The 15,803-nt window shown below is 44.2% G+C and overlaps 1 protein-coding gene across 5 annotated transcripts in view; it reads right to left on the bottom strand.

Moving 5' to 3' along the window:
* Positions 1–4,786: 4,786 nt before the first annotated feature.
* The window catches only part of Helz (helicase with zinc finger), a 145,936-nt gene continuing 134,919 nt past the window's right edge, over positions 4,787–15,803 (bottom strand). For 4 of the 5 annotated variants that reach the window (XM_029545737.1, XM_029545736.1, XM_021212285.2 and 1 more), the window contains exons 32-33: positions 9,645–9,897; positions 4,787–8,842 (exon numbers count right to left, since the gene is read on the bottom strand). In XM_029545737.1, coding sequence (XP_029401597.1) covers positions 8,508–8,842; positions 9,645–9,897 — 588 coding nt within the window. In that variant the 3' untranslated portion in view covers positions 4,787–8,507. The remainder of the gene's footprint in view (positions 8,843–9,644; positions 9,898–15,803) is intronic. The other variant, XM_021212284.2, reaches the window with a different exon arrangement.

Here is a 15,803-nt window from a genome sequence, read left to right as displayed (position 1 = left end):
AGAGAAGAGAAGAGAAGAGAAGAGAAGAGAAGAGAAGAGAAGAGAAGAGAAGAGAAGAAGAGGAGGGGAGGAGGCCATGATGGTGGTGGGGAATCACCATGGGTCTTCAGAAAATGGAGCATGCAGTTGGTGGGACAGACATGAAGTAAGGTCATGCAATAGTCAGTTCTTCAAATCCTAAGGATTATCATCTGATGGAGGATGACTGGATAAGACAAAGCCATGTAATTCAAGCAGTATAGTCAGGAATGGGCTAGAGGCTCCTTGAGTACTCTAGACTGACCAAGAGGAGCAGCACTGCCCAGTCCGTTCCTGCCAGCCCAGCCTTCCAACTGGGGGATTGCCCACCTTGCTCTTCTGATTAATCAGTTACAAGCTCCTAAGAGTCAGCCTTGTGCTTCTTCAGGGGCTACCTCTGCAAAGCAGAGAGCACACAGCTCGAGGGGTCTGTGAATCCACACTTACATGGGAGAGACTGTTTATCTTTTTAAAATCCAGAGGCAGATGTCCACCCTGTCCAGGCAGCACAAAGCAAATGGTCTACAGAGGGAGCTGTTCAGTGGTTAGAGCACTAGTTGCTCTTGCAGAGGATCTGGGATCAGATCCCAGCACCCATGCCAGGGCTCACAGCCATTCATAACAGCAGTTCCAGGGGATCTGACACCCTCTTCTGACTTCCTCAGGCACCAGGGACACACATGGTGCACAGACATACAAATATCAGAACACCCACAACACAAAAGGTAATCTAAAAGATAATGAACAAGAACAGATCCAGTGCCACAGATGATTGATTGGCTGTTGTTATTGGGAAAGGCAAACTATCTCATCTCATTCACAACAGCAATCCCACACACAGTGTATTCAAGCTGGACTAATGGCGTCATACTAATGGTCCGTTAAATATAAAATATGGCACAGGAAGCTGTCTGAAACCCGCTAGCGCTTCTCAGAGCAGCAGCAGCATGGACGGCAAATGGTTCTCCAATAGAAACCTGATGGATTCCAGGCAATCCTCCGTGTAATTGTGGGGTGCAGTACTAGCCCTACTTTAATGTATCAGTGTATACTAGATTAATGAGCTCTCAAATTCTGAGTCACCCAAGCCCAGTATTGAAGACTACAAGACTTGTGGAGAGAAGTTCAAAACATTTGCTAAAAACAAATAAATTCAGACCTGGAGAATGAGACCTTGAAGAGGTCATTTTCTCCTTATGTTGCCCGTCACCTGGCAGGTGACATTTGTGCCCTAAGTCTTTAGCTACTGCTGACGTTGGTGATTCATGCCCCGGATCTCTGTCAATTCACAACTTTACTTCTCGACACTGGGCTCTCCCTCCCTCCCAGAAGCTTCACCATGTCTGTGATGAACTTAATAAAACGTGTGCTAGCCTCTTCAACACCTTTAAGCTTCGAGGGAAAAGGGAGCCGAGAACGAGCGTCCACACAAAAGAAACACTCTCCAAATTATTAAAAAGGCATTTTTTATTATAAATACATTTTAGTTGTAGCAGTAAAATACATTTTGTGTTACCATGAATCTTTTAAAACAAAAGAACTTCACTGACAAGGGTCACACCGTAGACTCCTGGGCTCAAAAAAAAAAAAAAAAAAAACCAACAACAACAACAACAAAAAAATTCAAAAAACCATGTCCTAAAAAAGTAGCATAGCTAAGAGGGCTCCAAAACCCAAGTTAGGGAAGAGGAAGAACAGAGAAAAGAAGCCTTGGTGGCTAGCTTTGGGGTTATTTTATGATATAAAACCATCTTTATTTACTTTTAAGAATAAACTCTTCAGGTATCAGAGCCTCTCAGACGAGGCATGGTATACCGCAAAGGAACAGAGTCATTGTTTTTATTTTGCCATAGGTTATGCTGAGTCAGATGCTGCCTAAGTGGTGCTTGTAAGGTAAATGGACCAGGGTGGTTTTACATACGGCCTCCTTTATGAAGGCTTTTCCAATAGAAGACCCAGAATGAATCTACTATGCGATTGATCCTATACATTACTGACCACATTTAGAGAATTGTACTTTTTAAAAAAACATTAAAAAGAAAGATCCTGTATCACTGACAATTAGGACTCTTTACTAAAATGCAAACCCCGTTAGCTTTATAATTCAGAGAAAGTATTTGGGCCACTCTATTCTCCCGGGATGCATCTATTACATATAACCAGTACCTTTATGGGTCTCAAAGAATCAGGTCAGATGGCTGGCACAGAAATCGGATACAGTACTTGATGAACATAATGTCATGTACATGGATAGATAGAAGCAGTCATGGTCCTGATATATGGAAATCAGGGACCCTTCCTGGGGGGTGGGGTGGGGAGGGAGGGGTGTCATTGAGAAACAATCTTAGGTACAACTGACACTTTGGGACTTCAACCTGGACAGAAGAGCCCTCTGACCTCCTGAAAGATACAAAGTGGTGTCATGCAAGGCAAATCGCAAATAAACCAAAGTCCCTTATAGGCTGGGAGTGCATAGAGGAAAGCTGTGCTGAGCACACCAGCAACCCGCAGCTAAAGTTTCCCGGGCCTTTTATGTAGGAAGTCCTGGGGGCTAAGAACTCTAAAGCCTGTGCATTCTATGATGGTCACTGTGTATTATACTTCTACGCCTACGCCGTTCTACATTCTATTACCTTAAAAATAGATTTGTTTTCTTGCTAGCAACCCAGGAAATTCAAAGCCGGACTAGAAAACAGAAAGCAGGACCCAGTACCCGCCAAGCTGCAGCCCAGGCTGAACATTAAACACAACACACGGATATAAAACTACCCAAAGACCGGTCAGGTTGATTATGTGGTAGGCAGTTTCTCTCTCAAAAATAACGTGCTCACCCATGTCTGCTATGACTTGGGAGTCACTCATGCTATGGGGGTGGTGTGTTCCCTCAACGCTTCTGCAAACATACAGAGGTCTTCAAGGTAGCTAGGGAGTCAGAAACAATTGCTTCTTTCCCGCCACATACAACACCCAGGCTCTCCCTAACACCTGCACGCATGGCAGAGAACCCAAAATAACTTTGTTAACCTGAGAAACATAACACGAAGGTAAATCCTTTGCCCTCGCCCCAACACACATACAAAAGAAGGGAGAAAAAAAAAAAGATTAAAAACTATAGGCTCCATTAATTGGGGATCTATCTAATGTTTCTGATGCCCCAAGTCACTGCCACGGTAGGACCGGGACTCTTGCACTAAGAGCCTGGACATGTGCAAGTACACTCTCAGGGCATCCGATGGCTTCTTTCCACAATTATGTCTCCATGTGGAGGGATCGAGGTCGATTCTAAGCACATCCCACAAACGCACAGCTTCCGAACAACAGCCAGGCAGCTGCGTCGCTAACAGCAAACTCACTCTAGAAATGAAAGTGTCCCTGCATCCAATGAGGAGGAGCAGAGACCCCGAAGGTAGAGAGAGCTCTTCCCACAAACGGGCCACTTGAGGTGCCAGGATGATTACAATGGCCCAAGAGTAAAAAGATTAAACCCCTCCTGACTCTCAAAGTGCGCTTCCTGGACGGCTGTGGAGGCCACCCTGGCAGTGGGCCCAGCAAGCTCTATCTCAACAACCTGTCCAGGGGAAACTGAGGCCAGCTTCAGCTTCGAAATCACTTTTTTTTCCCTTTATTTTTCTTGATCTTGCTCACAATTCTAGAATCTTAAGATATGATAGGTTTTTAAATAGTTACCACTGTATGTTATCTGCCACCCTTACCCACCTCAGTTTCAAACATTAAAATATCAAAACAATTATTCCATAAAAATCAAAATTTTCTTAAACGGTAATATTGATTTCCCCTCCCATACATCATTCTAAGGCAGGCAACCACATGCTAGTATACTAAATAAAGTACAGAAGAGACCTCATACGAGGTAGAAATAGCCAAAAGACCCCCCCTCCAAAAAAAAAATACTGAAAATCTCATAATATTGTTTAATGAACTCATAGAATTATATAAAACTTACTATGCATTATGTTTAATATTTGTATCAAAATAAAATCTCTCTGTTGAACAAATTGCAAGTAAAGTCTGGTCTACCACTCTGATGGCTGCAACTGTAAGACTTGTGGGCTCTCTTGAAACTCATTTCAGGAGCTTCACGCTTACCACTGGATAAATGGGCTGGATTAGAACCACAGCTCACAAGTCTAAGTCTAGAGTCTTCTATTATGTACCTCCTGACATAAAGTTTTTTCTTTTTCTTTTTCTTTTTTTTAAAACAATGCAGGTTTCATTAAAGAGTGCTCTAAAGTGGGTATTTTCAGTAGGTTTGAAATATCTGAATGTTACACTAAAACTTTAAACATAAAAAAATTGTTTGACCTGATATTCTAGCTTAGAGTTGATGATATAATGCCACTTTCTGATGTTTTATTGGGATGCTAAATTTTAGTAAAAAATCCCCTCCTTCTGTGGTCTTAGAATTGCTAAACGAGGGATAAAACTGGCAAGTGTGAACCTCGCAGCTTCTGTCAAGTCGCAGAGGGAATGAGAAGGACTGGTGCAGTGGATGCTCTGAAGATCCGTATGACGGGTCCTCCGGGTACCAGGCTACAAGGGACACACCGAGTGAGGCTCTGAACAAGGAGGACAAGCTGAAGCGTCACCTGCCTCTTCTCTAACTTCTGGGCAGTGTGAAGACTGATCAGATGACACCAGCGCCCAGATGCAAGCAGGACACATGGGGCGGTTGGGAACAGGGTTGTCAAAAAAAAAAAAAAAAAAAAAAAAAAAAAAAATCAGCATCTATTCACTGAGAAAAGGCAAGTTTAACTGTGAGGAGGTGGAGAGGTGGGTGGGGAGGGATGGACAGCCTAGGTAATATTCTAAAGCAGTAATGTGTATGTTTTACTATATGGGAAGTTTTAAACTTATGTTTTTGTATAATTTTTCTATTAATAAAACTCTCCACTATGCAATGATTCTTTCGCTCATGAGCATCTCCTTTAAAAAAAAAAAAAAAATCACCTAGCTCAGGAAATCTAACTTTTCCCATGACACTCGTGGGAATGTTTAGATTTAGCCTAACATTGTTCTCGACACCCTGACTCGTAGTCACGGCGGCTAGAGAGATACATTCTTTTATGTTTTCAGCTTTGCTCTCAAAATGAAACATACCAAACTTGGAACCATCAACTACACTACAGCAACATAACAAAGCATATGAGCTCACGATTAAAGACAGTTTCCTCAGGACGTCAAGGCCTTCAGGAAGAGGAAAACCTCTTCAGTAAATAGGCCCCAGAGACTGCCATGTTTAATTGGTTTAGTAAGTATCCCATGAGACTTCTGCTTACATTCCTTACCCTGAAGCTCTCTCAACAGAAAGGACCAGTTGATGCTTACATCAAGCCTGAACTCATCCTAGAATCTTGATTAGAACGAGACAAAAGAAAAATAACCCACAGCAGACAATTTTGTTCTCCTCCCACAAGATGACCAGGACAGCAAGCATGTCTGTGTGACGACAGGAAGACCCAGCTCCTTAGTCTCCATGATCGATAACTAACTACTGACTGGTCAAGGACAAGGTAACATGACTAGCAATGGCAGGGCCAGAATGGACTTCTTTGAAAAACACACCAGAAAATACCCATGATACAGTGAATGAGGTTTGTCAATTCTCATCAGGAATTTATTTTTTAGATCAAGTGAGAAGGGGAGGGGGGGGGAGACAAACAGCATGAATACTCTGAATTATCACCTAAAAGAACTGGAAGAGAAAGATGAAGGAAAGATGAGGAGAGAAAAAGGGAAGAAAGAAACACCTCGAGTTGTGCTGCAATGGCTAAAAGCAGTACTGGTAAGGACAAGAAAATGCCTCTGACAGAAAAGAATGAAGAAATGAGAAGAAATCATAAAGTAACCTCAGGAGAAGGGCATGGCAGACCTATCAAGTTTTCTTTAAAAAAATAATAAATGTGTGCTTATGTATGTAAACAAACACATATGTACACATGTTCCATCTGAACTCTAAAGTTGAATGAAAGAAGCAAGCTATTTCCGGGAGGAAGATCCTGCTAATGCTACCGGGGTAACTGCAAAGAGCCCCAAGCTAGAGCTCGCAGTGGCTCTTCCGGTAAGGTCTGCTGTTGACTGTTACGAGATGCTGGGCATACATAACAGGCTCCTTGGAGCCTGGACGGGAAGACAAGGCAAGGAGGGCACTGGGCTAAAATAAGTACTCTAAGCAGAACGTGAAGCGACGGAAGGAAACCCTCAACTAGCTGCAGAAGCAGGAAAGAGATGGGAACGCACCGACACTCGCAACAGAGCAGTCAAGTAAGTAGCTAGTGTCATTTCTTAGACATAACCACGTTGAGAATGTCACTGCAACCTGAGGGGTTCCCCATCCTGAGGGTCCCACCATCAGTGTCTTATATAAGATGATAGGGTACACACGTGACTTTAACTAAATATAAATAATTTTTAAAAACTGATAATATTTTTTTATAGGTTCAAGTATGAAAAACAAAAAAGTAGGCAATGATCTCCTGGCGAGAGGTGACCCGAAAACTGACAGTATAATTCTGTCCGAATTAGCAAGATGGCTCTGAACTCTTGCCCGGCATGTACTGCTGTCCTGTGTGTCTACATGCATGGGTGTGGGAGCGATCACCGATGGGACACAGACAGCCCTATCATGGGTGAGTCCTACTTGGGCACAGAGTTAAAAAAACAGACACCTGTAGCAAAAGTTGTCTCATTCTGCCCGAGTCACTCCAGCATGTAATGACGTCATCACGCCAGCATGTAACAATGTCATGCTACGCAGAGTGCGGTGTCCTGACTCACTGGATCCCCGTGCCTGCTGGGATCTGTACTATCTTTGAACACCTCTTTAGTCTATGGGTCCACACCTGGCAGCTCAGAACAGGCATGTAGCCCGAGGCAGGAAGCCAAGTTCCGGGAGCTCGGCCCTGAGCGCAGAGGCAGTACTGAACCTGAGAGGTTCTATCATCAGTCCCAGAGTTTGCTACCCCTTAACCAATACAGCCTTTAATCGCACCCCGGGTAACCCACACAGGGAGGGGGCTGTGGCTGGCTGCCGTAGACTAACCTCTAGTCACACAGACTAATTCTGCTGGCCCCTTGCCACATCCAACCCATCTTAAAATGTTCTATCAAAAGTCTTCCAGAAAACTATGCTTGAGTGATCGGCAGGAAAAAGGAAAAAAAAAAAAAATGGTAAGATTGTAGTCTCAAGATTTCTCAGAAATACAAAATTAGAGCTACGGGATCAGGAAATGACAAAGGACATTCACGAGGACAGCCTCTTCCTTCAACGTTCATTCAGGACAACGGGCAGGCTGTGGACCTCTGCTGACAGTTGCTTACATTTCATATTTCTAATGAGTTCAAGGGGAAATTTCAGATGATTCAAAGGATCTGAAACATACCCTAGATTTTCATCAATTTTTGACAATGTTTTTTTTCTTTAATGATATCCCTCAAACAAACAATTGGAAAGATCTTAGAATTGCTATGTGTAATGTCATATCTTAATGTAAACATCAAATAAGGTACCAAAATTTTTACTGGAGGAAAAGAAACCCAAACCTTTAGTCGGCACAGGTCTTTCTGCCCTGGAGGAGGGAGCCAGGCTACAAACACATACACATGCAGAGTGAGAGAAAAGATTTTTCACTAAATTCACGCAGTTTTAAAATAGTTATCAAGTCTACTAAGCACCAACAATCCTAAAAATGGTTCAGCTTCCTCATTTGTTTAAAACAAAACAAAACCATCTCACCTCAATGTTGAAGACAAGCTGGAAGTCCTGCTTGTCAAAAACAAAACAAAGAAAACTGACTACGCCACCAGGGTTTGCCTTTTTTTTTTTTTCCTTTTTTCTTTTTCACATTTCAAAACCCAGTGGCATGCAGAATACTCGGGCAAAGGCGGCCTTGGCCTCTACCCTATGCTGATGGAGAGAACAGCATGTCACAGATAGTCTAAAACTCTCAAAGTTTTAGAACGCAGCATCCTGTGATCACAAGGGGGTGGGGGGAGAATATGCCGCCCCTTTGTTTTTTTTAATTTTTTTTTAACTGAATTTAAGCAAAAATAACATACATTTGTACATCAACTGGCCATTTCTGGTACAGAAATCCAGCATGTGGTAATATTATTGAATAAATGTAAATGCTACTTAACAATTTTTTTTCTTTTTAAATACATTTTAGACAAACTTTTTTTTCTTTTTTTTAATAGTTGCACAGTTACCTCTTAGCTGCTAGCTTGATGCAAACATGTAACAATACACAAATTTAAAAATATTTTTATTCTACATAAAAGCTGTCAAAATTCTGACTCACATCAAAAATGCAAAATAATGGAATATACTTTTAAACGTAGGCGCAGGTCTAGCAGCAAGGGGGCTGAGAGCGCAGTGAATGTAATGGAGGGCTGCACGCACACAGAGCCGCCACCTCAATCCTGCAGATTGAACAGGAACTGCATATTCTCTGAGGACAGCGAGAGCGGGGTCACTTGAAGTAGGAGTAGAAGCCATTGCTGCCCGGGCTGCTGCCCAGACTGAGCTCCTGGAACAGGGACAGCGGGTCGCTGCCCTTCTTGGCCTGCTCGGGCGGCGGCCTGGGCTTGGGCGGGGCCCGCAGCGCACTGGCGTAGGACATGGCGGGCTTGCTCCCTGCCGGGCTCTGCTGGCTGCTGCTGTTGGCGGACTCAGCGATCTGCTTGTTGGGCATGAGGGGTGGGAACTGGCCGAGGTGCTGCAGCATCGAGTAGTTGAAGGAACTGGACACCTCCCCGCTCTCGGGCTTCAGCTGATCGTCAGGGGGTTTGACAGTCTTGGGGGGAGCTACAAGCAGAGAAGAGCGACAGGTTTAACCAGAGGTGCAGCCTGCACATGCGCATACGGACTCCTCCACGGGCTCCTCTATCTCCAGGAGCACAAGGGCAGTTTAGTCCACACATAGATAACTTCATCACAACACACTTTAAACCCCTCTCTTGAAGAAACATCATAAAAGAACACCCATGCCCACGGGAGCAGCAAACACACAGGGCTGGTCTGGGCGGTCGCGGTCGGGTTTCTGTAAACCAGAACATGCTTGTATCTGCAGTAATGTTCACGCTCTACTCTCAAATCTGGTCCAGTGGTACCAGGGTCCACTTGTTACAGCCACTCTCCCTTCTTGTAACACATTTTCCAAGCAGATCTTGCTATGTAGCTCAGGCTGGCTTTGAACTCTTGAACCTCCTCAGCCTGCCCTGTGCTGGGGGTGCAGATGTGCACCAACGCACCTAGCTCTCATATTCTAGGTGAGCATGGATTAATGAGAGGGGAGAAACAGAGTTAGCTAAACATCACATTTTCTACCACCTGACTTTCAAGGTCTTTAAAACTTGGTCCCAGTGTTATCATCGATTAACACTTAGCTTGTTTGCAACCTTCTGAAATGTAAATAACACTGTATTCTGAGAGAGAGAGAGAGATTGTGTGCACCCACATACCATTACAAGAACAGACAGTGACTTTTGAGTAATTCAAACGTGGGAGGGACTGATGGGAAACGGCCCCATATGCAGCCAGGTGCTGAGGAGTAAAAAAAAAAAAAAAAAAAATCACAGCTCTCTGGAAACTCACCCATTCATCTTACCTATCAACTCTCTGGGCTGACTCGCCCTGCTGGATCCATTGCACGGAATGTTCTGGTAGGGGGCAGATGAGGTGGTGTTGGCCCAGGACTCGGGGGCCGGGAAGCTGAAGGCAGGTGGGTTGCTGTGGCCCTGCGACTCTTTGCCCTGAACCAGGCTGTCTTGGGGAGTGCTTGCCTCTTCTACACAAGGCTGGGCTGAGCTAGATGAGATTCTTCTTTGGTACAAGGGCCGACCAGGTCCTCTAGGCTCATACTACACAAAGAAAAGGATGTTTGGTAAGTTAGGCCGCCTACTCCCACACCCAACCCCACCATCAGAGCCATGGTGATCTAACCTCACAGAGCAGAGACAGATTCTTAAAGAAATGTGCATATTCCAGCCTCTTCACTTTCTCCCATTTAAATAAAATGTGGCAAGAAACCTGGGTCTGAAATTCATCTCTATGAGGTCCCATGGTAACACACACCAGCCTGTGGGCTTCTGTATAAACCAGTTGTCTTTAGTTATCCAGTCATACGGTTATTCTAGAAAACGGCAGCATGCATGTATGTTGGAGGGCAAGCCAGCTGAACCACAGAGCTTCAGAACAGAGCCCCTGAGACTCATCTTTTGGACCTTCCCAGCTTCACTCCTGCTGGCAAGACCTGCTTCCTCTCATCTTGCATAAGCCTTCCTGACTGGGCCAGATTTCTCCCCATTGATCAGCCGACACACAATACTCATTGTTGTCCAAAATATTATTTTCGTATGTTTAACACATAATTAACATATCCTCTTTCTAAAGTCCATAAAATTATACAAGCAAAATTCTCTTGCCCTCCTGACAGGGCTATTTGGTATCAGCTCCAATGGCAGGCAGTTCAGACTCACGGTGCAGACCAGCCCACCCAGAGCCTAGCCAGTGGCACTAGAAGGTAGGCCTTGCCTTCTACCTGCAACATTACCTCGGGAAACTGGCCTCAGCTCAGTGGGTTACCTTGCAGTGCTCACGTCCTTTGGGATTGTACAGAGAATGCAATATGCTAGGAATGTAGGATGTTTACGCTGATTCCTGGTTAATATTAAGAGCCAACTGTGATATCATTGTTTTACTGTAAAATAAAATACCTACATCTGATCACAAGGACATATGGCTTTTAATTGCCCCAGTAATCGTAAAACCCGCTATTCAGCTTGGGTTCAATTAGGATTCAGACACATCTTTCACCATTCTAAGTATGTGTTGGATAACACAGGGCAGAGCCGCCGGAGAGCACTGCAGGGTCCCAGCATCAGTCCAAGGACAGAAATCAAGGAGGGGACATGGTAGGGGCAGGAATGGGAGGAGGAGAGCTCTCACCAGAGAAATATGAGGCTAGGCCACACTCAAACTTAGGAAAAGAAGAGCCAATTCCCTTTCCCATAATGTATCTCATTTAGGTCCTGTTTCTCATTAGAACATTTACATTCACTTTTGATTTTATTCTTTAGAGGAAATTCTTTCCCAGGGGTCAGGGTCTTTCTGAAGTTGACTGGGTGGAGGCTCTGCTGCTTTGTGTTGAATTCAAGCAGCACGTTTATTAAAAGGTGCTAGGCAGGAGAGCCAACTGTCCCTGAGCAAGAGTGCGGTCTCCGGGCCAGACAACCCTCCAGTGACCGGAGCCAAAGGTTTGTTCAGCCTTTTTTTTTTTTTTTTTTTTTTTTTTTTTTCTAACAAAGACAATTAGCTCTTGAAATGGAGATCAAGTGTTTTTTNTTTTTTTTGGTAACAAAGACAATTAGCTCTTGAAATGGAGATCAAGTGTTTTTTAATTGTTATACTGGGAATTCTGCCCTGTTGCTGTCTGTAGGGGATCACACTCTTGAGCCTTTATGCGTGAAAGCTAATGCACTAATGTTGGCAAGAGCCTCAAAAGAGCTCTGTGACACAGAATGCGGTCATACAGACCTCAGCCAGGGACTTCGTAAGCCCTGTCTTTAATGGGCAGCTACAACAGCAGTATGGACAACGGCAGACACTGGAACCTTGGAGCTTCAATGAGGAAAAGGAACATCAGAAAGTTATATAAATAGAATAAAAGCGGGGGGGGGGCCTATAGGTACAGCTGTTGAACAGAGGTGAACCTGTGGAAAAGCCATCTCCATCCGTGGATCCTCAGAGGTCAGGTGGATGTGGGCAAAGCAGCAGACAGCAAACGAGGATGGTTTATACACCAGATAAAACTAAGGCTGCTCCTTCTTCCAGCCTCCTTCCTCGAACCACTGCCTGCCTGCAGCCTCCATCGGCCACTCCGCCCTGCTGCTTTGCTTTTCTTTTCCCTCCCTCCCTCCCTCCTTCCCTCCCCTCTTTCCTTTCCTCTTTTGTTCTTTGCCTTGCTGTCAATCCCCACCCCTGCCCTTTCCTTCCCCATCTTTTGCAGGCCCATGCTTGTCTGGACTCCCCGGGCTCAGGTGAACACCACTGTGGTGGGACTGCCTTAACCTCTCCCTCTGAGGCTCAGTCTCCTCCTGCTGCCTCAGCAGTGGCTGCTGGATGTTTACAGATGCCTTTCAGAGGCTGCAAATTTCTTTCTACTTTGTCTGAATGTGTGTGGGTTGGTGGTAAGGAGGGTAGTGGGCTGTCTGTTTCCAGAGGGGGAGATGTCTACTGATATGAGCATGTGATTTTTCTCCCCAGACAGGTAACATGGTAGGTTATGCACTGATTTACTTTCAAATACTGCGCCAGCCAGGTAAGCTGCACAGGGTCATGGTGCATTGTTCTTTATGCCTGGCTGAATTCAATTTGCTGTTCTGTTGAGGATAGTTCTCGTCATAGAAATCAGCCTGTATTTTTCTTTTTTGTACTGTCTCTGTCTTGCTTTGGAAACAGTAATGGCGGCTTCATGCAAATAAATTGGCAGACTGTAATTGGTAGATTTTCTTCTTTACATATTTAGAGAAATTCAGTAGTGACACAGCTCTAGTCCAGAGAGTTAGTTCTCTCTTTAAGTGGTTTTTTTTTTGGGGGGGGGGGGGGGGGGGGGGTTTTTTCAAGGCAGGGTTTCTCTGTATCGCACTGGCTGTCCTGGAATTTGTAGACCAGGCTGGCCTCGAACTCAGAAATTTGCCTGCCTCTGCCTCTCGAGTGCTAGGATTAAAGGCGTGTGCCACCATGCCCAGCTATAAATTCAATTTTTAACAGCTATATGATCACTCCTGACTTTTATTTCATTGTTGGTGAGTTTTGGAATGTTTGTGGCTTTGGGGAAGCGGCCCATCTTACCGACACTGTTGAGGACGACTTCCTATTGCTATCCTTCCAGAGCACGCAGTCTGTGGTAACATCCTTGCTTTTGTTCCTGTCAGTAGCCAGTGTCCTGACTATTTCCTCTGGTCAATCTTTCGGGGGTGGGGAGAGGCATTAATAATACTTGAACATAGACTTAAGTACAAGGGTTGAGAGAGACGGGGGCACTCAGAAGAACAGACAAGGCTGAAAGCATGGATCACAGCTCACTGTTTTCCAATGGGAAGAAACAGTTCCAGCTCTGCCCCTGCCCCTCCTAGAGCGGGACACTTAGGCAGTCTGTGATTAGCAGTCAGAATATGGACTCCTTTTCCTCCATCCCCCCCTTGTTTTTCCATCTTTCTATGCTGCCTCAATTCTCCCTGAGACTCTGGATCCTCGGTCTTCAGGTGACAGAAGGCTAATACCTCATTTTCTATAATTTCTACAATTAAACAGAGTCACTGATTGACCTTATCTACTCAAGGACCAAAATTCTAACCTGTCTACACTAACATGGAGACATGATACAGTTTGAGCACAGACACTGGAATAGCATCATTTCAAGTGAATCAACCATGCTTCAGACAGATTCCAGACAAGACTCCAAGATATCAGCATTTGGGGAGACAGAGATGGGGCACAGCTTCCCACTGGAAGCACCTCAGGAGTCCCCCAGACCTTTACGGCCTTCAACTCATGGATTCATGGGATTCAAAGCAGAGAAGAGTTTCAGCACTAACCAGCGGCATGCATGAGGTTCCATAATGACATCTAGGTATTAAGCGGGCAGAATGAGACAGGAAAGGGCATGCAGAAGTTAGACCCTTGCTAGCCCTGCTAAATGCTATCTACTTTCCTTTTACAAAGAGCCAACTGTGGGTTTCACCGACTCTTTCTTCTCTGCATTCTCTGCACCAGGCTCACTTCCTGGAGTTTATCTTGCTCTTCGTTGTACAATTTCTTACGGTGGAAGCTTAGGATTGGCATCTTGTTTCTTTTCTACTTTAAGCATTGCACATTCACTCTGATGCTGCTGTGGCAGCGATACATGAATTCAAACTGCTGCACTCTTTACTTTCTAACACACAATAAGCATTGATCTGCATTATATACAGACATCTGGGAAACAGGAACCAGAATGGGATTCTTAAAAGATTAGGGTCCAGATACAGAATAAGATATCAAAAAGTGTAACTACAATACATTGAAAATTCAAATACATAATGATGCTTGATTCAGAATGACATTCAAAGTGAAAACAAGAAGAAAAAGGCCTCAACAGCCATTCTTGAATCCTGCTAACACACTGAATTACTAGCCTAAAAATGAATACAGGACAATAAATTATTTATCTGCTTTTTCCACACAGACTGTATTTTAGTATTTAGTATTTTATCACAATCAATGTTCTCCTTCATATAAGAAAAAAATGCAGAATAAAAAATTTAAAACTTTAGAAGTACTATTTGGCATCTCTACTGAAACAAAAGACTAAAGCCACAGCCATCAACAGCTGCTAACCAGGAAGTTTGCTGAGAACTACTATAAGCAATGGGTCAGACTGGTACCTGACGCCTCACCTCAGCTCAGGTTACCATTCCCAGTGTGAGAAACCACACATCCCTGTGCACCTTCTTCCACTTACACATGAATACGCACATTCACTAAAAACAAACTGTACTATATTTGGCTTGGAAATTTCTCATTAACATGTCATAGACAGGGGCTGAAGAAATGACCCAGCAGTTAAAAACATGCAATGCTCTTGCAAAGGACCTGGATTAAGTTCCCAGTACCCACAAGGTAGCTGAAAATTACCCATGACCCAGGGCCAAGGGATCTGGCAGTCTCTCTGGCCCCTGTGGGCACCAGACAAGCACACTTACATGCATGCGAGCAAAACACTAACGCACATAAAATCAAATAAATAAATCTTTTTTAAAAATTCTTTTTAAAAAAATGTCTTTATCATGGAAACTGTTACAATATCATATTTAATAACATTATTTTTCTTTTTTTACTGGATATTTTCTTTATATTTCAAATGTTATCCCCTTTCCCAGTTTCCCCTCCAGAAACCCCCTATCCCATCCCCTCTCCCCTTGCTTCTATAAGGGTGCTCTCCCACCCACCCACCCACTCGCATCTCCTCACCCTGGCATTCCCCTACACTGGGGCATTGAGACTTCACAGGGCCAAGGGCCTCTCCTCCCAGTGATGCTCAACAAGGTCATCCTCTTCTACATACGTGGCTAGAGCCATGGCTCCCTCCATGTGTACTCTTTGGTTGGTGGTTTAGTCCTTGGGAGCTCTGCGGGGTCAGGTTGGTTGACATTGTTGTTCTCCCTATGTTGTTGCAAACCCCTTCAGCTCCTCCAGTCTTTTCTCTAACTCCTCCATTGGGGACTCCATGCTCAGGCCAATGGTTGGCTGTGAGCATCTGCCTCTGTATTTGTCAGGCTCTGGTAATAACTGATTATTTATTTAAATGAATCTTTTCATTTTCTCACCATTTGAAGAAACTCCCAGCTATGGAGCACTCTCGAGCTCCACTAACATTTTAATTTAAATCCCCACAAGCTTATAATCTTACATTGGAAAGAGCATACCTACAGTGTGGTACAAAGACATCTAAAAAAAAGAAAGCAGGATGAAGGGATTACAGTGTGACAGACAAAGGCTGAGGCAAGTGAAAACTGATGCCCAAAGGTGCTTCTCAAAATATTAACTTGGTTTTATTACAAATATAATCAAAATAAAACAACAAACCCTCGTGGTATCCACGGACTAGATATTGCAATTGTAGACTAAAAACAAAGGTCTGTGGGTGATGGCCTGGATAGGAGGTGCAGTGCGTGCATACTATGTACAAAGCCCCGGGTAATGGCCTGGACAGGAGGTGCAGTGC

This window comes from Mus pahari, chromosome 14 (genome assembly GCF_900095145.1).
Source record: "Mus pahari chromosome 14, PAHARI_EIJ_v1.1, whole genome shotgun sequence".
Classification (NCBI taxonomy): domain Eukaryota; kingdom Metazoa; phylum Chordata; class Mammalia; order Rodentia; family Muridae; genus Mus; species Mus pahari.
This window is presented reverse-complemented; position numbering and strand designations above follow the sequence as displayed.